The sequence below is a fragment of the Piliocolobus tephrosceles genome, chromosome 10 (genome assembly GCF_002776525.5).
Source record: "Piliocolobus tephrosceles isolate RC106 chromosome 10, ASM277652v3, whole genome shotgun sequence".
Taxonomy (NCBI): Eukaryota; Metazoa; Chordata; class Mammalia; order Primates; family Cercopithecidae; genus Piliocolobus; species Piliocolobus tephrosceles.
This window is the reverse complement of record NC_045443.1, coordinates 9,285,144-9,310,685: the sequence shown is the minus strand read 5'-3', so window position 1 is coordinate 9,310,685 and position 25,542 is coordinate 9,285,144. Positions and strand designations below refer to the sequence as shown.

General features: G+C 39.1%; 1 protein-coding gene and 1 pseudogene across 8 annotated transcripts; one reads left to right on the top strand and one right to left on the bottom strand.

The window, feature by feature from the left end:
- The first annotated feature begins 2,428 nt into the window (after positions 1 to 2,428).
- Positions 2,429 to 4,790, top strand: LOC111526586 (annotated as a pseudogene).
- A 3,830-nt stretch (positions 4,791 to 8,620) lies between these two features.
- Positions 8,621 to 22,659, bottom strand: CLEC7A (C-type lectin domain containing 7A). 8 transcript variants are annotated; one of them, XM_023192375.1, is made up of 7 exons: positions 22,576 to 22,659; positions 21,365 to 21,536; positions 19,162 to 19,260; positions 17,972 to 18,109; positions 16,477 to 16,628; positions 14,753 to 14,871; positions 8,621 to 10,112 (listed from the first exon to the last, which is right to left on the bottom strand). In XM_023192375.1, the coding sequence occupies exons 2-7, from the start codon at positions 21,492 to 21,494 to the stop codon at positions 9,980 to 9,982; spliced, it is 771 nt and encodes a 256-aa protein (XP_023048143.1). In that variant the 5' UTR covers positions 21,495 to 21,536; positions 22,576 to 22,659; the 3' UTR covers positions 8,621 to 9,979. The 8 variants fall into 8 exon arrangements, with proteins under 8 accessions (XP_023048143.1, XP_026311572.1, XP_023048144.1 ...); XM_026455787.1 differs by lacking the exon at positions 22,576 to 22,659 and adding an exon at positions 19,370 to 19,458 and having other exon boundaries at positions 21,365 to 21,649; XM_023192376.1 differs by lacking the exon at positions 14,753 to 14,871 and having other exon boundaries at positions 22,571 to 22,589.
- Between the last annotated feature and the right edge of the window lie 2,883 nt (positions 22,660 to 25,542).

The following is a 25,542-nucleotide window of genomic DNA, read 5'->3' as shown; positions in this document are numbered from 1 at the left end:
CCTAGGACCAGATGAAATTACAGCTGAATTCTATCACTCATTCAAAGAATTGATGCTAATCCTACTGAAACTATTCAAAACCTGAAAAACAGGGAATCCTCCCTAAATGAGTCTATGAAGCCAATATCACCCTGATACTCAAACCAGGAAAGAATATAATTTTAAAAAGACCAGTACTACAGACCAATATCCCTGATGAATATAGACATAAAAATCATTAACAAAATACTAGTTAACTGAATCCAACAGCCAATCAAAAAGATAGTACAATGCTGGGCGCAGTGGCTCATACCTGTAATCCCAGCACTTTGGGAGAGGCCGAGGCAGGTGGATCACTTGAAGTCAGGAGTTGGAGACCAGCCTAGCCTACATGGCAAAACCCCATCTCTACTAAAAATACAGTAATTAGCCAGGTGAGGTGGCACGTGCCTTTCATCCCAGCTACTTGGGAGGCTGAGCCAGGAGAATCGCTTGAACCCGGGAGGTGGAGGTTGTGGTGAGCTGAGATCATGTCACTGCACTCCAGTCTGGGTGACAGAATGAGACTCTGTCTCAAAAAGAAAAAAAAAAAGAGAAATATATAAAAAGATAATACATCATGATCAAGTATGTTTCATCCCAGGGATGCAGAGATGGTTTAACATAAGCAAGTCAATAAGTGTGAAACATCACATAATTAGAATTAAAAACAAAAACCGTACGATCATCTCAATAGATGCAGAAAAAGCATTCAATAAAATCCTGCATTCCTTTATGATAAAAACCCTCAACAAACTAAGCATAGAAGACTTAACCTCAAAATAATAAAAGCCACATAGGACAAAGCTACAGCCAACATCATATCGAAGGGGAAAAGCTGAAAGCATTCCTCTTGAGAACTATAACAAGAGAAGGATACCCACTTTCATTATTTCTATTCAACACGGTGCTAGAAGTCCTAGCCAGAGCAATCAGGCTAGAGAAAGAAATAAAAGGCCTCCAAATTGATAATGAGGACATCAAACTATCACTGTTTGTCACCAATATGACTGTACACCTAGAAAACTCTGAAGACCCCTCTGAAAGACTCCTAGACTTGATAAACAAATTCAGTACTCTTAGATTACAAAATCAATGTACACAATTCAGTAGCACTGCTATACACTAATAACAACCAAGGCGACAGTCAAATCAATAACTCAACTCTTTTACAACCGCTGCAAAAATAAATACCTAGGAATATACTTAACCAAGGAGGTGAAAGAGCTCCACAAGGAGAACTACAAAACACTGCTGAAATAAATCACAGATGACACAAATAAATTGAAACACATCCAATGCTCATGGATTGGAATAAACAATATTGTGAAAATGACCATACTGCCCAAAGTGATCCACAGATTCAATGCAATTTCCATCAAAATACCATCATCATGTTTTCACAGAACTAGAAAAAACAATCCTAAAATTCACATGGAACCAAAAAAGAGCTTGGATAGCCAACGCAATCCTAAGCACGAAGAACAAATCTGGAGGCATCACATAATTAGACTTCAAATTTTACTCTAAGTCTATAGTTACCAAAACAGCATGGTACTGGTATAAAAGTAGACACATGAACCAATGGAATAGAAAAAAGAGAACTCAGAAGTAAAGCCTAATGTCCAGGCAAGGTGCCTCACACTTGTAATCCCAACACTTTGGGAGGTCCAGGCGGGTGGATCACTTGAAGCCAGGAGTTCGAGACCAGCAGAGCCAAGATGGCGAAACCCCTTCTCCACTAAGAATACAAAAATTAGCTGCATGTGGTGGCCAACACTGGTAATCCCAGCTACTCGGGAGGCTGAGGCAGGAGAATCGCCTGAACCTGGGAGGCGGAGGCAGCAGTGAGCTGAGATTAAGTGTCACTGCACTGCAGCCTGGGCAACACAGTGAGACCCCATCTCAGAAAACAAAAACAGAAAACAAAAAAGAGGCGGCGGCAAGGCGCCGGCGGGAGCTGGTTTGTGGGTCGGTGAGTTCTCTGTGCAGGTGGCTGGGAAGGAGGGGTTGCAGTTGAAGCGGCTCAGTTAGCTGACGAGGCCAGACCTCAGCAGTGCGAGCTGGAGCACAGCAGAGCCCAAGGCTCTTTCCCCAGAGGGTGGGGACAAGTGGGCGAGTAGCCGCCACGACTCGGCCTATCATGTCCTCGGAGACGACTGCAGCCACCGAGAACCGAGGCCACTCCGAAGGCGAGTCGTCGGAGCGACCGCAGGGCCCTCGAGCGGGAATCAAAATCAAAAGTCAGTAGTCCCAGCTACTCAGGAGGCTGAGGCAGGAGAATGGCGTGAACCCGGGAGGCGGAACTTGCAATGAGTAGAGTTCTTGCCACTGCACTCCAGCCTGGGCGACAGAGTGAGACTCCGTTCCAAATAAAAAATAAAAAAAATATATCTCTGGGGACGAACAGATCAACGCCAGCAAAAACGAGGAGGATGCAGGAAAAATACTCGTTGGTGGCCTGAGCTGGGATACCAGCAAAAAGATTTAAAAGACTATTTTACTAAATTTGGAGAAGTCATTGACTGTCCAAAAATATGGATCCCAACACTGGATGGGCAAGAGGGTTTGGGTTTATCCTGTTCAAAGATGCAACCAATGTGCAGAAGGTCCTAGACCAGGAGTACAGGCTGGATGACCGTGTCATTGACCCTAAAAAGGCCATGGCTATGAATGAGAGGTGACAACGTGCCAGCAGCCCTCCCTCGCTCTCGGCACCTCCTCGGCCTTGGCGTCTGCTCTGGCCGCGCTTGAGGAGCCCTTCAGCCTGCCGCTGCACTGTGGGGGCCCCTCGGGGGCTGGCCAAGGCAGGAGCCAGATCCCTCTGCTCACCAGGAGGTGTGGAGTGAGAGGCGCGGGCGGGAACCCGGGCTGCGCGCGGCAGTCGCAGGCTGGCGCGGGTTCTCTGGTGGGCGTGGGCTCCGCTGCCCCGCATTCGGCGAGGCAGGCAGGCGCCTGCTGGGCTTGATCAGGGGCGAGATCCCTCTGGGCTGCGGGAGTGTCCTGACAGGGTGCCGCAGAGTTCCATGGCGACTGCCAGTGAGAAGGGAAGCCTGCTCGGCTTGTGGGAGGGTAGGGACTTGGAGAAGTTTTCTGTCTAGCTAAAGGTTTGTAAATGCACCAATGGGTGCTCTATGTCTACGTAATCAAATGGGGACTTGGAGAACTTTTGTGTCCAGCTAAAGGATTGTAAACACACCAATCAGCACTCTGTGTCTAGCTAAAGGTTTGTAAACACACCAGTCAGCCCTTTGTGTCTAGCTAATCTAGTGGGGACTTGGAGAACTTCTGGGTCTAGCTAAAGGATTGTAAACGCACCAATCAGCACCCTGTCAAAAGAGACCAATCAGCTCTCTGTAAAACAGTCCAATCAGCTCTCTGTAAAATGAACCAATCAGCAGGATGTGGCTGGGGCCGGGTAAGGCAATAAAAGCAGGGCACCCTTGGCAGTAGCTGCAGCCCGGTAGGGTGCCTTTCCGCGGAGTTGGGTGTTAGTTCTTTTGCTCTTCCTAATAAATCTTGCTGCTGCTCACCCTTTGGGTCGGCAGCCTTTATGAGCTGTAACACTCCCTGTGAAGGTCTGTAGCTGCGCTCCTGAAGCCACCCAGACCCCGAACCCACCAGGAGAGACAAACAATTCCCGACGCGCCAACTTTATGAACTGTAACCCTCACTGCAAAAGGTCTGCAGCTTCACTCCTGAAGCCAGTGAGGCTACGAACCCCACCGGCAGGAACGAACAATTTCAGACACATTTAAACACCTGAAGAAACGAACAACTCCGGACGTGCCACCTTTATGAACTGTAGCCCTCACTGCCAAGGTCTGCAGCTTCACTTCTGAGGCCAGCGAGACCGTGATCCCACCGGGAGGAACGAACAACTCCAGACGCTCCGCCTTTATGAGCTGCGACACTAACGGCGAAGGTCTGCAGCTTCACTCCTGAAGCCAGTGAGACTACGAACCCACCTGCAGGAACAAACAACTCCAGACACATCTGAAGGAATGAACAACTTCAGACGGGCCACCTTTCTGAACTGTAACGCTCAGGGCTAAGGTCTGCAGTTTCACTTCTGAGGCCAGCGAGACCACGAACCCTCCGGAAGGAATGAACAACTCCAGAAGTGCCGCCTTTAAGAGCTGTAACACTCACGGGGAAGGTCTGCAGCTTCACTCCTGAAATCAGCAAGACCACGGACCAACCAGAAGGAAGAAACTCCAGACACACCATCTTTGAGAACTGTAACACTCACCACGAGGGTCTGCGGCTTCATTCTTGAAGTCAGTGAGACCAAGAACCCACCAATTCCGGGAACGTGACTTCATGGAGGGTCTGAATCCTGAAGCCACTGAGGAAAAGATCAGGGACTACTTTGGCGAGTTTGGGGAGATTGAGGCCATTGAAACTCCAATGGATCCAAAGTTGAACAAAAGACAAGGTTTTGTGTTTATTACCTTTAAAAAAAAAAAAAAAAAAAAAACCTGTGAAGAAGGTTCTGGAGAAAAAGTTCCATACTATCAGTGGAAGCAAGTGTAAGATCAAGGTGGCCCAGCCCAAGGAAATTTACTGGCAGAAGCGAATGGTTCTGGGGGCTGTGGAAACCACAACCGAGGGAACGAGGCAGCGGAGGTGGTGGTGGTGGTGGTGGTGGTGGTGGTGGTGGTGGTGGTGGTGGTGGTGGTGGTGGAGGTGGAGGTGGAGGTCAGGGTAGTACAAACTACAGCAAGAGGCAGCGACATGGTGGCCCTCAGAATACCTACAAGCCATACTGAGGCAGCAGCAGGAGAGCCCAACCAATCACACACATGCTGTGTTTGGATATGGAGTGAACACAATTATGTACCAAATTTAACTTGACAAACTTTCTATGGCTTGTCCCATGTGCATCTTATTTAAAATTTCCGCCACGGAAATCACTCTCTTGTTTACTATTTCCAGAGCTGTAGTTATTTAGGCAGCGTGTGGTGTCTGAGAGGCCAGAGGGGCATTAGCGGCTGATGTTTAGTACCAGGTGGTCCAGAACAAAATGGCAGTCTTTGCTTCCTGTTGCCGCACGCTGCAGCCTGGACCTGTGGGCCCTGGTTACAAAGAGTAAATTGTATCTCAGGAAACCAGTGTCACCTTTTCATTTTATATTATTTGTGTCATACATTTCCTGTAATGGAAGGGTTAATTTTACTGTACTTTTTAGTACCTTTGGGGAATCTAATGTAACATATTTTACACGTGTCCTGATTTTGCCACAACCTGGGTATTGAAGCTATCCAAGCATTTAAAATAAAACGTTAACCCCCCGCCATAAAAAAGAAAGCCAAATACTTAACATCCAACTGATCTTTGTTGAAGCATGCAAAAACATAAACCTATTTAATAAATGGTGCTGAAAAGACTGGCAAGCCACATGTAGAAGAATGAAACTGGATCCCAATCTCTGCCTGATACAAAAATCAACTCTAGATGGATCAAAGACTTAAATCTAAGAACTGAAACCATAAAAATCACAGAAGATTACATTAGAAAAACTTCTGGACATTAGCTTATGCAAAGGATTTATAACTAATACTCCAAAAGCAAATGCAGCAAAAATGAAAATAAATAAATGGGACCTCATGAAACTAAAAAGCTTCTGCACAGCAAAATAAATAATCAGAGTAGACAACCCACAGAATGAGACAAAATATTTGCAAACTATGCATCCAACAAAGGACTAATATCCAGAATCTACTAGGATCTCAAACAAATCAGCAAGAAAAAAAAAATCCCATCAAAAAGTAAGCAAGGGACATACATAGACATTTCTCAAAAGAAGATATACAAACATGAAACAATGCTCAACATTACTAATTATCAGGGAAGTGCAAATTAAAACCACAGTGAGATACCATCTTACTCCTACAATAATGGCTGTTATTAAAAAGTCAAAAAAAACGATAGATGTTGGCACAGATATGGTGAAAAGCAAATGCTTATTCACTGCTGGTGGGAATGCAAATTAGTACAACCTCCATGGAAAACAGTATGAGGATTCCTTAAAGAACTAAAAGTAGATATACCATTCAATCCAGCAATCCTGCTACTGGGTATCTACCCCAAAATAAGTCGTTGTATATGAAAAAGACACTTGCACATGTATGATTATAGTAACAGAATTCACAACTGCAAAGATATGGGACCAATCTAAGTGCCCATTAACCAATGATTGGATAAAGAAAATGTGGTATATATACACCATGGAATACCACTCGCCCATAAAAAGTAATGAAATAATGTCTTTTGCAGTACCTTGGTTAGAGCTGGAGGCCAGTATTCTAAGTAAGTCAGGAGTGGAAAACCGCAAACTATATGTTCTGACTTACAAGTGGAAGCTAAGCTATGAGTAGGCAAATCCATACAGAGTGATATAATGACTCAGAAGCAGGAGGTGAAAAGGGAGGGGGAGGGATTAAAAAAACTACATATTGGGTACAATGCACACTACTCAGGTGACTGACAGGTGCATTACAAACAGAATTCACAACTATATAATTCATCCAAGTAACCAAAAACCTCTTGTACCCCAAAAGCTATTGAAATAAAAATAAATAAATAAAAATAAAAATATCATCCTGTTGCACAGTGCCTTGTAAGAAGTAGGAAATCAAAAATTATTTGTTTGTTTGCATTGGGTTGGATATCAGAGAGCCATATAAAAGAGAAGGTAGTCAAAATTGTGAAGATGAAGTTATGTAAAGCCCATATGTGAATAGAACAGAGATAGAGGGTTAAAAATTACAACAGCTGGGATCAGAAAGAAAGGCACTTAGGAGGTGCCTGTAATTATGATTCTCATAAAATAGCAATTAGAACTATTTCCCAAGCTTCGGTTATTCAAGTATATTACTAATAATTTTTGATAATCAACCAACATTAACATTTATACTACTTTTCCTTAAAAGTTTTTTTTTTCAAAAATAAGAATATTTTTGACTATCGACTATATGGCAAGTACTATTCTCAGACTCTTGGATACATCCATGTACAGCAAAGCTGTCAGTCCTTTTAGAGACTATATTCTACGGAGAAAAACATATGATATATAAGAAAGATAATAAGTATTAGTCTGGTGTAAAAGTAATTGCGGTTTTTGCCATTACTTTCAATGGCAAAACTGCAATTTTGCACCTTATAAGTAAATAGTACGGTATATTAGACTATAATAAATGCTATGGTAAATAAACAGAGGTAAGGGAGATGAAGAATGTAGGGAGAAAGGGTTGGTAACTTTAGAGTTATCTGAGTAAGCATCATTAAGAAGCTCATGTTTGTGCAGAGATGGGAAAGAGGTGAGAGACCAGGTCCTGCAGCTTTGTCAGGTAAGAATCATTCAGGTAAAGGAGATAAGAATCACCATGCCTGACATGGTTGAGAAACAACAGAGAAACCAGCGTCCTGAGTGCAATGAGTAAAGATAAAGGAAGTAGGAGATTAGCTCAAAGTTAAGAGGACCAGAATTACAAAGGTATTTCATTTTTCGGTTGCTTTTTTTTACTCTGAGATACATGAGAAGTTGATGAGAATTTTCAGTAGAGAACCGACATGGTTTTATTTAAATTTAATGGCCTCACTCTGATTTGTTTGAAAATAGACTGTAGAGGACAAGGGTGAAGGCTCAGGGACTACTTCAAAAATTATTGCTGTAATCCAGACACGTGAACATGGTGGCCCCTCAGCATGTCTTCTGGTGTGATCATTACTCATCTTGAATTGAACTTTTAAACTGAGGTTCAGCTAGCAGCTATTTCACCTTTTCTGTCTCTTGGAAAAGTGTGTATGTTTTCTGTTTATTCACATATATTTCCATATAAGCTGTGATATAAACGTGTCTCAACACGTCAGGTACTCTATGTCTTGCACAACCTACAGCAATCTTACTTTACACCCTCACTTTCATGATAACCCATGTCATGGTTAGGTTTCCTGGCCTGGCCTGTCCTAGATTAGTACAGCTGGATCTTCAGCATCCAGTTATTTACCTTAATTACCATAATTTATTGACTCATCCACTATATCCTGAGGACCCGGGAGGAATGAATCAAAACAAAACCAAAATTAAAATACTAGGTATTTCTTCCAAACTTCATCCTAAGCCTTAACTACTTAAAACAGTTAACCATACTCATGTTCTCAGCCTGATCTCTCTCTTCTTTTCTTTTATGTGGATTATACATTACATCATTTATTTATTTATGTATTTATTTTTAATTGTACTTTAAGTTCTGGGATACATGTGCAGAATGTGCAGGTTTGTTACATAGGTATACATGTGCCATGGTGGTTTGCTGCATCTGTCTATCTCTTCCCTTTCCACATTTTTTTAAATAATGAAAACACAAATTTGCATATTAAACAACAATAGTAAACCTCACAAAAATCTTTACCTTCTCTTAGGTTTTTTTAAAAATTTTTAAGATCCCGAATTAATGCTTTAATATTAAAATATCTACTGTAAATATCCACTCCACCCATACCAAATTCATCATCATTTTTGGGGAGAGGGCAAATTGTGATAGGGACTGTGACACACAGGCACATAATTTAGACGCCAGGGGTTTTTTGATAAGAGTTTTTTTTATTGAAATGAAATGCGCATAACATAAAAACAGCCATTTTAAAGTGAATAATTTAGTGACATTGGTACAATTTCTTTTCACATATTAATCAACATTAGAGGATTGTAAATGCCTCACCAGTAATATAGAAATATCCATTGGAAATAAAAATAGCACCAGTGGGAAAGTATGAAAAAAAAAAGACAAATCAGCACATGAGAAAATATATAGTTTCATTCCAATAATACCATTTTACAGTAATTAATTTAAAAAGTCAAAATTATAAAACAGTATATCACAAAACTAATAAAACATGTTTCATATTCCAAAATGTTAATACTTGTTCCAATGAGATTGGTTACTTTTTTATATTCATCATCAGATTTTATGTATTTCTATGTATTTTTGTATTTAAAAAGCAGAAAACCTTCCTATGAGAGCAATTTCCCTACAATTACATATTATACAAGATTCTATTAGAGATACGGCAGATGTACTCTCTGGGTTATTTAATTGATAAAGAAAAAGAAGGAGTTCCTGCTTTTTAAAGATGATAATCGTAATTATGATCAGATCGATGAAAATAATAAAATTGCTCTGATTGTGGTGAAGATTTTTTCCCATTTCTTCATTTCGTTACTCAGAAATATAGTTCACCCTCAGTTCATATCTGATATACTGTTAGAAGTTGAGGGTCAAATCAGGGCAACACACCATGTGCATCAATGGCATTGTTGAGCACAAAAACAACTCTGATGGAGCCAGAAATTAAGACTTGCTTATAGTTTACCCCAGGTAAATGCCAAGTCAATGGCAGAATGAAAATTCAAGCTTGCTGCCAGGTATGGTGGCTCATGTCTGTAATCCCAGCACTTTGGAAGGCCAAGGTGGGCAGATCACTTGAGCTGAGGAGTTCAAGACCAGCTTGGTCAACATGGCAAAATCCAGTCTCTACAAAAACACACCAAAAATTAGCCTGGCATGGTGGCATGCACCTGTAGTCCCAGCTACTTGGGGGGCTGGGGCAAGAGATGGCTGCAGTGAGCCGAGATTGTACCACCGCACTCCAGCCTGGGTGACAAAGTGAGACCCTATCTCAAAAAAAAAAAAAAAAAAAAAAAAAATTCAAGCTTAGCTGCCCTGATTCCGTGTCTAGGGATTTAGTAAGTAGAACAATAACACTGGCCTACTTGTAGGTCGACAAATACAGAAATCACAGCCTCTCCCTTCAATTTCTTGGTTAAGATTACAGTTCGCCAAGCTCTCTAAACATTTTCTGCATTTATTTTGACCTCAGCTGTTACTCTTCTCTGCTCCTTTTTCTGTCCTCCTTACTAGCTCACATATTTCTCTCTCCTCCTCCACCCTTCCCCTTACATTGAAAACTTCTTCTCACAAATACTATATGAAGGCACACTACACAGTTGGTCATAAATGACTGACACATGAATCCATACACAATTTGGAGATGGGTTTTCTTGGGTAGCTGTGGTTCTGATCTGAAATCTGTTAAAATAGAATACAGTGAGGTAATTAGAACAAAAGTTAAGGAATACCGTCTACATGACACTCAAATAAATTAGTAAGGATATTGGTGAAAAGATTTCTGAAGTGTTTCTATTATTGTAAAAGGAGGCTTAAATCTAAATTGTTGTGAATCTCAAGTGGTTAAATGAATAGTCTCCATCATTAAGGCAGAAAAATAACTTAATTTTTTTCAAGAAATACTACTAGCTGCATAAACTTAAAAAAAGTTCCTGACAAAGAAGGAAAATTATTTAATATTCTATAAAAAGTTATTTATATATCTTTCAGCCTATTACTTAAATGTTTCTTTATCAAATCAAACAACAGTTTAATGAAATTATTACTGGATATACTTAATGAATAGACCAAGCAGAAGCATTAATGCTGAAAGGAATCTAGAATGGAAAAAAGAACCAGAGATGCCCAGGCCATTTAAAGGCAGCGCAAACAACTCTGCATATTTTAATGTATCCTGGAAGGAGAATTACATTACAATACAATGCTTGACAGTTATGGAAATCAACACTGGTAAATGAAAGTATGGTCCTATTCAATTTGGTCTTCAGTCTCCTAAAGCAGCAGTGTTAATTAGTCAAGCTCAAAGAGCATCACTGAGCCTCAGTGCAAAAGCTATGACTTGGCACTCTTCGTCCTGGGTATCTATCTCGCCTTCTAGACCCTGAGGTTGGAAGATTGAGAAAACTTTGCTTTAGAGATAACTAGGGCTAAGATTAACTACTTAGATTCAGACCTCAGGGAGAACTCTGACCAGCATTATTCCTTAAAAATTTTCCTTGATCTCTAAGTGTTTTGGGGGCATAGACACAGCTAGATTAAATAAATGCCACCCAGAAAATCAAAGAGTAGTAACATAAACATATCAAAATGTTAACTTGGGCCTGCTTGTGATTACAGAAAGAGTCCTCTAGCCATACATTTAAAATAGCGAAAGAAAATTCAAGACAAACAAGTGCTATAAAAAAGTAGAAAATACATTTGGCTGATTGTTAATAAATTCACTGTACATAGCCTAGTAGAAGTAAAACAGTTAAGTGATTATACTCAGTGGTTTGTACTGTTCACACTATTGGGTGAACAGACCCGGTGGTGAGAACAGAGGCAAATGAGAAAACACTTCAAATTAATTCTGCAAAGATTTTAAGATACAATGTTAACAACCCTATAAAAAGCAATCTGACATAAAAGAAAACTAATCAACACAAAACAAAAATAGGAAAAAAACCAGAAACAGATACATATAGGAAATTGGAATTATTAGACACAAGCTAAAACAACTATGGTTAGTGTATTCTGAAAGTTAAGATAATACTAAGAATGTTGGAAGAAAAAATAGAAGTATAAGTGTTGAAATAATAGATTTGAGAAAGAACCGAACTAAAATTATAAAACTGAAAATGTCACCAAACAAAATAAAAAAACTTAATAGAGGCATTTAACAGTAGATTAGCCACAGATGAGAAAAAATAGATGAACTGGAAGATATGTGAAAGGTAATTACATAGATTGGAGCAAAAAGCTAGAAAAGAATGAAAACACAGGAAAAAGCAAAAGAAACATATAGGATGGTGTCAACGGGTCTGTAATGAATGTAACTGAGATTCCAGGAGAAGGGAAAAAAGATGGGTTAAAGCAAAATATGAAGCAAGTATGGTTGAGAATTTTTCAGTAACATGTATTACCTTCAAACAGATGACCTCTCAAAAACAACAATAAAACATAGAAAACAGTGGAATAATATATTTGAATGGCTGAGGAAAAACAACCAACCTCTAATCCTATACTTATTGGAAATATTAGCCTAAAGAAAAAATACCTGAAATGTGCAGTTGGAAAGGAAGAAAGAAATAAACAAGTAAAATCATAAATATGTGGGCAAACTGAAATGAATACTAACTGCATAAATCTGCTGTGCACTACCATTTCTAATTTTTGTAGTTTTTTTTTGTTTGTTTGTTTGTTTGTTTGTTTGTTTTTTTGTAGAGATGCGGTTTCACCATCTAGATCAAGCTGGTATCGAACTCCTGACCTCAAGTGATCCGCCCGCCTTGGCCTCCCAGAGTGCTGGGATTATAGGCGTGAATCACTGTGCCCAGCCTAAGGGCTATTTTTGTTTGTTTTAGACTGAGTCTGGCTCAGTCACCCAGGCTGGAGTGCACTGGCCCGATCTCAGTTCACTGCAACCTCCCGGGTTGAAGCAATTCTGGTGCCTCAAGCTCTGATGAGTAGCTGGGATAACAGGCACAGGCCACCACACCTAGCTGGTGAGGCATAGCTGTAGTCCCAGCTACTCTGGAGGCTGAGATGGGAGAATCGCTTCAACCCAGGAGGCAGAGGTTGCAGTGAGCCAAGATTGCGCCACTGCACTCCAGCCTGGGAGATAAAATAAACATAAATACATTAATATAATAGCATATAAATTGAGGAGGGAGTCAACAGAGTAAAGGAATGCTCTATGATTTTTATATTGGTCAGGAAGAACATAAAAATGTCAGTTAATATTAGTCTTTGATGAGTGAAGTATACATGTGTAATTCCTAGGAAAACTACTAAAAGATTAGTAAAAGAGATGTAAAAGACATGAAAGAGTGCATTACAAATGAAAAGAAAAAAAAAACAAATAAGAAAAAGTGTTAAATCAGTCCAAAAAGGAGGAAAGAAAGGGGAAAAAAGTAACAATTCTACATCTTTACGTGCCTGATAACACAGCTTCAACACATCGATTCAAATGTTTACAGAACTATAAGTAGAATCACAGCGGAAGATTTCAACACAATTCTTTTCATATGGAAAGAGGAAGAAGCACGTAAAAATCAGAGAACTACAAGCATGTGGAGCATGTTCTCTGATCACAGTGGAACTAAGCCTGAAACCTAAAACAAAGAGATAACTAGAAACACATATGTTTGTAAATTAAGAAATATATTTCTAAATAACTCCTGGGTCAAAGAGCAACTCACAGTGGAAATCAGAAAGTATTTTGAACTGAATGACAATGAAAATATATTAAAATTATAGCCTTTAAATCTACATACTTGAGATAAAGGAAGGCTTAAATTCATGCGTCAAGCACCCAATACATTTGAAATGGAATAGCAAATTTAAAACAACTAAATTAGGTCAGGAGATCGAGACCATCCTGGCTAACACAGTGAAACCCCATCTCTACTAAAATTATAAAAAATTAGCCAGGCATGGTGGTGGGAGCCTGTAGTCCCAGCTACTCGGGAGGCTGAGGCAGGAGAATGGCGTGAATCCAGGAGGCAGAGCTGGCAGTGAGCTGAGATCACCACTGCACTCCAGCCTGGGCAATAGAGCAAGACTCCATCTCAAAAAAATAAAATAAAATAAAATAAAATAAATAAAATAAAATAAAATAAATAAAATAAAAATAAATTAGACGGAAGGAAGTAATACAGACTAGAATCAAAGTTAATGAAAGAAATAATAAAAAGAGGCAGAGTCAATAAAGTCAAAAGTTATTTTCTTTGAAAAACTAAATCGAACCATACTCCTACTGAGATGAAAACACACACACAGGTGTGCACACACACACACACACTAATAATAAGAACTTAAAAGGGATATATTTCATATTCTGCAGATATTAAAAAGCAAATGAATGACAACTGCAGTGACAAAGACCAACACATAATAAGGAATAATGTATAATCATGCACATGTGAAATATGTTTAAAATATCTTTTTAAAATACAAAATGCAAAAATGTGGTTGCTTTTTAACTTAATAATATCTCTCATTAACTATGTACAAGACACTGTGCTAAATTATTTTACTTTTATACCCATCTCACAATTCTAAGAGGAAAGTACTCTTTCTTTCTTTTTTTTTTTTTTTTTTTTGAGTTGGAGTCTCACTGGAGTCTCACTCTGTCATCCAGGCTGGAGTGCAATGGTGCAATCTCAGCTCACTGCAACCTCCATCTCCCAGGTCCAAGCATTTCTCCTGCCTCAGCCTCCCGAGTAGCTGGGATGTCTGTCAAATGCCACCACACCTGACTCATTTTTTAGTGGAGATGGGGTTTTACCATGTTGGTCAGGCTGGTCTCAAACTCCTGACCTCAAGTGATCCGCCCACCTAGGCCTCCCAAAGTGCTGGGATTACAGGTGTGAGCCACCGCACCTGGCCAAGAGTAACTTTCTATTCTTGTTTATGGAAAATGAAACTCATAGAGGAAAAGTGACTTATCCCCAATGTCACACGATCAGTGGGTGGGGTAATCATTAACCCAAACTGAGGTCTGGCTTCAAAACCCATGTTCTTAACCAGGGGGTTACACTGACTGACAGTGACTGCTCCTTGCCTGGACAACTTCACACATGTTGGATGCCTCCCTGGTAAGAAAACCAGAAGAACAGCTGTGTTGATGCTACTAGATGGCCTCGCTCCTTTTCACTCTAAGGTTCTCCTCATCTTTCTCCTTTTGTCGTAGCTCACTCTTTCTCTTCTATATCTTTCTCTCTCTCTTTCTCATATATGGTCAGCAAATCAGGTTCTTAGCTGCTTGACAGAGGTTTTCATAGATGAGGTGGAAACCTCTCTGAGAAAGAGGATGAAGCATTGTCTCTCCAAACACTTACAGGTTAGAAGAGAATGTTGATCCATCCTCCCAGAGCCATGGTACCTCAGTCTGGGGCCGAGAAAGGCCTATCCAAAATGAATTATCAGGTTGGGAAGACACTTGTTTTACTATAAATCCCTGTAACAAAACATATACAAATATATAACAAAGAGAGAGACAGACACTCTCTCATGGACACTGAGAAAAAGGCAACTGATCGAATCACTTTGGTAAAGAATGCATGCCTAACCTGGCATCAACCTGTCATTGAATGTCTCAAAAGGCCTATCTTATTTATTTAAAGTAATTATCATTTAATTTTCCAAAATAATAGATTTATAATGTGAAGATTGTACTGCCTCCATGCAACCTATCTGACAAAATCCCAGATGACAGGCCCCCTAGGCAGCTTTCATGGATGATTAGCCACTGTCTTCTCCAATTGAAGAAATAAATTGATGCTACTTTTGTTAAGAAATACTTCTCAGAGTTAGGTAACAACTTAAAAATGATTTAGTCCAACTGCATATTTTATGAATAAGTAATCTGAGATTCAGTGAAGATATCTGAATTGTTTACAAATCTATAACAATTTATTTTCAATTATAGGCTGGCCTAAAAGTCAGATAGACTTGTAACCCAATACTCTTTCTTTGCCATACATGTAGTTCCATTAACTTTAATATAAATTATTACTACTGGGTAAGACATTACAGAAACAAAAACAAAATGAGAATAGTGAAAGTAGATGTAGAAGTTATAGACTGGTTTAGATTTATAATGTAGAGTGTTTCCTATAAACCCCTTCTCGTACCTCATCTAAGCTCTACCCTTCATTCAAGTGCCACTTTTTCTGAAAACTTCTTAGCAACACGGGGATCTCTTTAAACTCCTATAGCATTTATTGCCAATGCCAGATATTTAACTTTTAATAGCTGCTGAGTTGTTGTTTTTTTTACTTAAAAGATTATATGTGTCCTGTGATAGCAGGGTTATTTTTTAACCCTCTTTGCCTTTCCCAGTATCTTGCAAAGAGTAAATAATTTCTAAACATATATTATCATTGTTGCCATTTTCTTGATAATTATGATGACAAGGAGGAGAATTTTCTACTTCACCAAATTTAACAATCGAAATACAAACGCACAAAAATGGGTAACGGCCTGATTACTGCAGTCATGCATACATGGAGTGTGTTTGAAAGGATTTGTTTTAAGGTGAAACACAGTTTTTTTTTTTTTAATTAGTTAAAAATAAATAAATAAAATTAGTTAAAATAAAAATAAAAGTATATATTATGCACTGTATGTGCTTGAGGCATGCTATGATTATAATTATAGAGATATTAAAAATGACTTTTGGCCGAGTGTGGTGGCTTTCACCTGTAATCCCAACACTTTGGGAGATCAAGATGGGCAGATCGCTTGTGCCCAGGAGTTTGACACGAACCTAGACAATATGGAGAAACTCCATCTCTACGAAAAAAAAAAAAAAAAAAAAATTAGATGAGCATGGTGGTGCCCCCTCTAGTCCTAACTACTCAGGAGGCTGAGGTGGGAGGATCACTTGAGCCTGGGATGTCAAGGCTTCATGGCACTCCAGCTTGGGCAACAGAGTGAGATTCTGCCTCAACAAAAAAAAAAAAAGACTTCATTTTAGGAAAAATTGTCACTACCTGGAATCTCCCTCTATTTTCCTTCTGGATACAGACCACAGAAAATTACAATAGAAGTTTACACTTACCAATTCCTTTGAGCTGTCTATCTTTATGAGATTAGAGCCCAGTTGCAAGCATTGTCTTTTACTTCCATCCCAGGAATTTAGTGACAGGCTGAATAGGTAACAGCTCTTCTCATATATAATCCAGTTAGGAGGACAAGGGCTGGAAAGAAGCCCTGGAAATAAAAGATTAGTACCATGAGATTCATAGCACACCAATTCACTCTTTTAGTGTGAACACCATTCATCTTAAGGACACTTATGAAATAATCAATGAGTTGCCATCACTATATTTCATTTTCAATTCAAACTACAGTGATATGATTTTACAGATGAGAATACATTCAAATATTCCTATTCATTTAGAATTTAAAAATGAATTAGCTATAAATAGTATTTTAGGCAGCCAACCATCCTTTTTTTCTTGATTTGTCTTCTATTCCTTCTAATTTAGCTCAAAACTACCTTTCTCCTTAATAACTCCTTAAAACAATTCCACTCACAATCAATCATTGAGGTACACAGCAATTTCATATTGCTACTTAACTGATTTTATGATGTAAGATCTACTTTAGAATGTGACTTTCCAAATGAAAAAAGTATAGGTCAGTTATTCATATTACACACTCTCTCTCTTATATGTTATTAGCTACTTAATAAAAATAGTGAGGAGGTGTGGGTCCAGAGATGAAAAACTGAAGTGAAAACATTAAGTCATAGTCAATTATGATGCAATTAGAAGTAAAGATCAAGTGTATATAGAATTGTAATTAAGTAAATGAAAGTGTATGATTAAACAAATTTGATGAGTCTTCAGGAACATGTGTATTGGGTCTACCTCTTTTGTATATTTTTAATATAGCTTCTTTATTCTTGGCAACATTTTCCCTTCTTTCCTTTCTCCCTGTCATTCTTCCTTTCTAATGTCATATTTTCTGTTCTAACTGTATCGCATTAAAAATGTCAATTCTGAGGCTGGGCACGGTGGCTCAAGCCTGTAATCCCAGCACTTTGGGAGGCCGAGACAGGCGGATCACGAGGTCAGGAGATCGAGACCATCCTGGCGAACACGGTGAAACCCCGTCTCTACTAAAAAATACAAAAAACTAGCCGGGTGAGGTGCACTGCACTCCAGCCTGGGCAACAGAGCGAGACTCCGTCTCAAAAAAAAAAAAAAAAAAAAGTCAATTCTGTAAGGGGAGAGAACACTTTTATTTGTATCAAATTATATGATCTCCTGTAGATCTAAGCACATAGCCAGTGATAAATTGGTTACTGATTTTAAAAATTAATAAAGTCAATTTAGAACTGTTCAGCCAAGTGCATACAGTACTTATAATTTCACCTTACTGTATATATGACAAGGATATATTACACTAAGTTAATACTAATATGTGTGCTTGCCTTAAATGTACAATCATTGAATCTAAGCATATTTTCCTTACACCCCTGCCCCAGGCCTCAGCACCAACAATTAACCCTCTTGAATCAAGATTCCATCCTTCAACTATGCCCTTGCCTGTGGTTTTGACAGCTTTGGTAGGAGTCACACTCTCTTCTAAAGATGATTGTGTGGGTTGACTGTGGTTCTCTTTATTTCTTGATGGAAAGTAGCCATTCTCCAATGAGTTGCTTCCTGAATTGGGTCTCCAAATAGCTTCATATACCAACAATAATAGTGACAGAAAAAAAGTCATTCTTCTATGTTTGAAAATGAAAATCCCGAAACCCATATGTTATTGGAATAAAAGAGTACATTACTGATTAATGATAAATAGATGATATATTGCTGTGGAGAGGTAAAGATGATTGATTGATAGAATAGATGAAAAGAAATAAATAACTTTCATAAAGGAGGTATAGTTTTAAAAAAAAGAAAGAAAAAAGAACGTAGAGAAGAAGAAATAGAATGAGGGAGGCAGCAAGAGGCAAATGTCACAGAGTCAACTGGACCCATGGCAGATTTGAAATAGCAACATCTTTCATCTTTCTTCTATTACTTAAAAATGAGAGATCCTTGAGAAACTGCCCAGTACCTGTAACATAGAATGCACTTGCCTAAGTGCATCTGACTAATTAAGGAATGTCATGAAGACTCTCTGAAGGTGCTTAACAACAGATTGCATGTGATATAAAATCTAAAAAAAAATTCATCCATTACAAAATATCGACTTAAGACCAAGTGCCTCAGGAAATTTCTGGTCTATTCAAAGGTGTTTATATTAAAGATCAGAAACAAGTTCCCTAAATAATGCAACTCATAAAAACAGCTTAATGTCCATTTAGTGAATTTATTTCATTAGGAAGACAGCACCATATTGTACTTTCTTCTTCAGTTCCATGTGTTTGCTTCCATTAATTAATTATCCTTTGAATTCTACAGCTTTGAAACCAGCCATGCAAGGGAGGTAGGAGAGCAATGTAGGTAAGAGTATGAGGTTTTTAGACAGATCGCCTAAATTTCTAATCATGGTCCCACCACTAACTAGTTTATAACCCTGGAAAGGTAAAATAACCTCTCAGTCTCTCACACCCTTTATAAGTGAAATGGGCATTAACAACTCCAACCCAATACAGACAAAACCAGATTACATACAAATTAAAGTAGATTACGCATGTCAAACCCTTAAAAGAGTGCCTGGCACAGAATAATTGCTTACTAAATTGTCTGTGTTGTTGTTGTTGTTGATCTTCTCACCAAATACTCACCCATGGTACCCAGGACCACAGCTATCACCAGTATCACCAAGCATAGGATTCCCAAAATCACAGCAATGAGGCGCCAAGGAGGAGATGCAGCACAAGATCCTGAGGAGCCAGAGGGGGCAGAAATGGAATAAAGGAAGAGAGTGACGGACGGTGGGGCACTTCAATTCTACAGTTCATCAAAAATCTGGCCTTGCACAGTGGCTCAAACCTGTAATCCCAGAAGGTCGACAGAGGTAGGAGGATTGCTTGAGGCCAGAAGCTCAAGACCAGCCTGGGCAACACAGGGAGACCTTGTCCCTACCAAAAAAAAAAAAGAAAGAAAGAAAAAATTTAACTAGATGGGCATGGTGGTGAGCTCCCGTAGTTCCAACTACTCTGGAGGCTGTGGCAGGAGGATCACTTGAGCCCAGGAATTCCAGAGCAGCATGGGCAACAGAGCGATACCCTGTTAAAAAAAAAAACAAAAAACAAAACACAAAACAACAATAACAAAAAATACTGGCAAATTTTAAAGTGAATTACTAATCACTGCCTAGGTTACCTAGTCACCAAGGATTCGCTGTGTTTTTCTCCCCTGGTAAGGATACCTCTTCTTCAATTATAATTTCAGCACATTGCCTTGATATCTGTATGCTCCTAATTTCAGCTCCACATTGATATCTACAGGTCATGACATTAGTAGGATCCCTGAAATCCCACTGATTCTCAGAGGAAATAGCTTAATGTTGGGAAGAGAGCAATGATTACTAAGGGTAATTTTCCCTTTTCATATGTTTATTGCATGACCCAGGGCAAATTACTCCCTTTGCTGTTTTTTATTCCTCTTTGTGAAACTGGGGTAATAATATCTCAAAGGATTATTGTGGAAATTAAATGAGCTAACACGTATAAAAGCACCTTGTTTAGAGACTGCTAGCATATTATAGGCGTGTTGTTACAGGATACCGTTTGCCTATACATATGCATAAACATGCACATGTCTCCCTACCTCTTGCCTCACCCACTTTTTCCACCCTTCCTCAATAGGTTGCCCAAGAAAATAATTACATCAGGACTGAGAGGAAAATATTTGTGCAATGTGAATAATCAGAAAGCAGAAGAAAGCAAACTCTGGTGTTAAAACCGACAAATGGTCTCTCTCTCTCTCAAAGAAAATAGGGAACTAATTTTGTATTAACATTGCCATAACCAGAATGTATTTCTGCTTTTCACTGAGACTAAGCTGTCAGGACATTTCATAGAAGTGTCACAAAGAGTAGGCTAAATCACCCATTCTGTGAATACAGAGGTCCTCCAAAGCCCTTCTTTCTATTTCATTTCGTTTACTTTTTGTTTAAGACTCGAGTCCTGCTGATGGGATGTTTTTATCCACCATATATTAATATATTTTCCTTCACTGGTATACCAATAATTGTTTTTTGTTTAAAAACAATTTAATCTCTTACCACAAAAAAACATGTTGTTCATATATATACTTCTTTAAGTTTCCTGGCCTCCATTCAATAATCTAGCCTTTCTATCAAACAAGCAACAAGTCACTCATACAGAAATCCTTTATCTTTGTGTATTATCCCACTTATTACCAATTCCTCACTGATGAAATGTCTATATCTATATAAAATAGAAATTGTATTTTCTGCCATCAGACATAATTAATTTAAATACTAATAATTGGTCACTGAATAATTTTCATGAAAAAAAGTTTAGGGTGCATTCAAATTATCTTCAGTGACATCTGAAGCCCTTTAAAAGTATATCCATAAAAATGTACACATCACAAGCCTCTCAAATTTTCTCCCCTTATATCTTTTTGTTTTGTTTTGTTGTTTGTTTGTTTGTTTTTATTTATTTTTTTCAGAGATGGAGTCTTGCTCTGTCACCCAGGCTGGAGTGCAGTGGCATGATCTCGGCTCACAGCAACCTCCACCGCCCAAGTCCAAATGATTCTCCTGCCTCAACCTCTCAAGTAGCTGGGACTGCAGGCGTGTGCCACCATGCCAGGCTAATTTTTGTAGTTTTAGTAGAGACGGGGTTTCACCACATTAGCCAAGCTGGCCTCAAACTCCTGACCTCAGTCAATCCACCTGCCTCGGGCTCCCAAAGTGCTGGGATTACAGGCGTGAGGCACTGTGCCCGGCCTCCCCTTGGATCTTTTCAAATGGGAGAGCTAAAGGCATACGTTAGAAAAAATATATATATATACCTTTCTCTGAAACAACAGCTATCCTGGTATTGCTTCGAGAGTCGAAGTGTAATTGAGTATATCCATCTTCATCCAAATTTTCTAAATCAGGATGATATTCCATTGCTCTTGAGAGCCCCTGAAGAGACATAGCATTTGGGAGCTCTCTTCTTTCTGCTCCTGAGATGACTGCCTGTGGAGGAAAGAGAATCTCTGAGTCAAATCATGTGGGATAGGTACTTACTGGGGTTTAACAAATTAAGCTTAAGTAGTTCAGCCAGATATTCAAGAGCAGGAAATGAAACTATGCTGTGGTAATTTTCCATTTGTACCTTTAGATCCTGTTTCTGAGACTGCTGACTCAGGAAAACTAAAAGGTAGCATAGCAGATAAGTCTTTGTTTCAGACCAAATATAAGAAAAAATGCATAAGTTAATGTCTTATGCTGCCTTCATTACTCTCACAACTAAATCTGACATTAATTAATTTAACCTATGCAAACTATTATAGTTTTGGTGCTCTAAGTTTACCATAACTTTGTTGTAACTTTGTTCATGTATGTATTCATGTATTTTTTAAATTACAGAAACAGGTACAGAATGCCCACCTTTTCAATTGGTGGGAGCTTAGAATACAAGGAAAAATTATACCTAAGAAGAAACACATTGCCTAATAGAGGAAATATACAGATAGGTAAATGAGGGATGGCATGAGGAGGTGCATTGTTGTAACAACACACAGAGAGACAGAGAAAACAAATCTCTTTGAGAATTATCAAATATTAATAACACAAAATAACAATTATTTACTGAACGATTACTATGAGCTAGGAACCACATGTTGCACATGTTTTCTTGTTCAATCTCACTTTTCCAAGTCTATATAGTAGGCATTATTATTTTTATTTTCAAATGAAAAAATGAGACAGAAAAGTTAGTCTTTTTATCAGGTTTAAGAAGCTAATTTTAAAAATTTAGAGCAAGCAATCAAATCAAAGCTGACTCTTGCTGCAAAACTCATGGTCTTTTCTGTTACGCTACACTGCCTCTTTCATCATTCCATACACTTATATTGCAAGGAACAGCTTATGGAAAGTGTTGGGACTGAAATATTATGCCAGATGTTGGATTTTTTCCCCCTCTCTTCCAGTTTCCATAGTAATGATCAAATCAAAGATAGAAAACACCTAACATTGCTGGAAACTGAAGAGGTGTTCAACTCATTTACCAGACCTTGAAGCCCGTAGAGTGCAGGAGACATCTGTGTGTTGTCAAAGATCAACAAATCTGGATACTAGTTAATGTGGTGAGGACAGGTTTTATTCAGTAATACTATTGCAATAGGAAACAGCTGCACTGTTTCCTGTTGAACTGAACTCAACTTCCCCAAAAGTAAAGCCGATGACATTTTAGAGTGTAGTGTGCTAAGGAAAAGATACTGAGTGGTGTTAAGGAAGGTTAATGTGACTAGTCCCTCTGGATTTGTTAATTGGCCCTTATCCACAGGGGAGAGAAACTTCGCCTCTCTACATGACAGAAGGACATGGTGATATAGTTGAGGTGAAGCACCCAGCTAAGTTGGTCCTTATGCTCCATATGAAAGAAAGAGCAAGATTTATCTCCCTGAATGTTTGCATTTCAAAGAAACAGCTCCCAAGTCCTTGAAGAAACAGTTCTGTGTGGTGGATTTGCTTCTCAAAGGGCAGAGAAAGAATTTAACTGTAAGATTTCTTTTTCTTTTTTTTTTTTTAATGAAGTTTCCCTCTTGTTGCCCAGACTGGTGTGCAAATGGCATGATCTTGGCTCACCACGACCTCCGCCTCCTGGGTTCAAGCGATTCTCCTGCCTCAGCCTCCCGAGTAGCTGGGATTACAGGCATGCACCACCACGTGCATTAATTAAATACTTAATTTTGTATTTTTAGTAGAAATGGTATTTCTCCATGTTGGTCAGGCTACTCTTGAACTCCTGACCTCAGGTGATCCTCCGGCCTTGGCCTCTCAAAGTGCTGGGATTACAGGCGTGAGCCACCGCACCTGGTCTAACTGTAAGATTTCTAAAGTAACTGCTCTAAAAGGAATTCGGGAGCCTATCTGTTACCAAGTTTTGACTGGAACAAAAAGTAAATTCTCCTAGCAGCATTGGGCTTCCTTAGCTGGCATTTTAAGTAGAGCTGAGTCATCGTATGGACCTTGCCTTAAACTACTAGAAGGCACGCTAGAGTTTGCCAAGTCTCTAGTGCGGAGATTTGGGAGGAGTTGTTATATGATGAGGGTTCTGCAGTTCTCATGGTCTAACACCTATCAAAATGGAAGAGAGCTCAAGGAGAGTACATAAATGAGCTTCCCGCCTTACTTAAGCTGCCACAAAAGTTTTACTAAGTTTTTGTAGACATGTTGCAAAGGGGTAATGTGGATCTTAATCTCAACATTCATCAGTCTTTCAGTTCTATAATGCAGTGCTTGGAAGGCGGCGTATGAGGTTCAGGACACGCAGCCCCAAAATATGGATTCTTGGCATTTGAGAAAACAGCAGGATCAGGAAGTTCACTCTCACACCTTTCTGCATCTTTCTGCCCTGAAGCAGATCATAAGACCCTTATTCTAGAAGCATCCTTTCCCAGAGGAAAGAAACATCCTTATCTTTGAAGACACAGAGAGGCCAAGAAGAATCTGAACAAATTAGCCTTGCTAAGTTCCCTCCACTTTGTTACCATTAGATCGTACTCCCCTTGTCCCATGTAGGGGAGAAAAAGTAATATCTTTTCCTTGCCCATCACAAGGTTCATGACTGAGACCCCTACAACAAAAGACAAAAAGCAAAACAAAAGCATATAAATGTTTTATGACAAGAGAACCTTCTGAAATGAAGACACAGGGCAAACTGAATATTTCTATGGACAGTTATGCAGAAGTATGATTGGAGAACAAAAGGGTGTAATCTAATGGTAATAAGCTGAGTAGAATTTAACAAGGTCTGTTTGTTCAGGTAACTTCTATTAAACAAATTTGGATGCTCTTCTCTTATTAATCTATGTTTTATTATAGGTGCCGTAAACCTAGCAATAAATGAGGAAAAGGAATCTTTCACCTCTGCAAAGGGATACCATGGAATTTCTCAAACACTGAATAAATTGGCTCCAGGAAGAAGGGTCCGCCTCCTAAATAGAAATAGAGAAATAGAGAACAATAACAAGGGGAGTACCTTGCACTCAGTAGTAAGAAGCTGTCTTTACTATCAAATCAGGCCTCCAATGGGAGTCTTTCTCTGTAGGGACTTTAACTGTCTCCCCGTATTTAATCACAATCCTATGAAAACAGTTAACTCTCTAAGTTGTCAAAGAAATTTTTCAATAAACATAAACTTTAGTCTAATTCTCATTTTTCTCCTTTTTTTGTCTCTGTCTAAAATAAAGCAATTAAACGTTAATTACACAAATCATTGACAAACTAGAAAAACAATGCCCTTCATATGTCAAGACAGTGGGAGAGATAGTCTGTGTATTCAGAGAAAAATACCCCTCATTAAATGTTAATGCAAGAAACAGGTGGAAGGCCCAGCATGGTGACTCAGGCCTGTAATTCCTGCACTCTGGGAGGCTGAGGTGGGTGGATGACCTGAGATCAGGAGTTCGAAACCAGCCTGGCAAACATGATGGAACCCCATCCCTACCAAAAATACAAAAAATTAGCTGGGTGTGGTGGCGGGCGCCTGTAATCCCAGCTAGTCAGGAGGCTGAGACAGGAGAATTGCTTGAACCTGGGAGGTGGAAGTTGCAGTGAGCAGACGTCATGCCACTGCACTCCAGCCTGGGTAACAAGAGTGAAACTCTATCTCAAAAAAAGAAAAAAAAGAAAAGAAAAAAGAAAGAAAGAAACAGGTAGAAACAAACCAACCTAATAACAACAACAAAAAAAGACAACAAACAAGCAACAATTATCTAATTTACATTTTCAGTAAGATTTGTTGAAAACTTGCATCCATAAAACAAGTGAGTCTTCCAAGAAAAAAGAGCAATCGGGCTGGGTGCGGTGGCTCACACCTGTAATCCTAATACTTTGAGAGGCTGAGGTGGGTGGATCACCTGAGGCCAGGAGTTTGAGACCAGCCTGAGCAACATGGAGAAACCTGGTCTCTACTAAAAATACAAAATCAGTCGGAAATGGAGGCGCTTGACTGTAATCCGAATTACTCAGGAGG

What these genes read in the sequence shown, in the direction of transcription:
- CLEC7A (XM_023192375.1), bottom strand. Translation starts at nt 21,494, where the DNA reads ATGTCTCTTCAGGGGCTCTCAAGAGCAATGGAATATCATCCTGATTTA. An exon ending in AGCTGTTGTTTCAGAGAAAG is followed by an intron (nt 19,261 to 21,364) that starts GTATATATATAT and finishes CTGGCTCCTCAG; the next exon opens with GATCTTGTGCTGCATCTCCT. An exon ending in CAAAGCTGTCAAAACCACAG is followed by an intron (nt 16,629 to 17,971) that starts GCAAGGGCATAG and finishes TTTTATTTCCAG; the next exon opens with GGCTTCTTTCCAGCCCTTGT.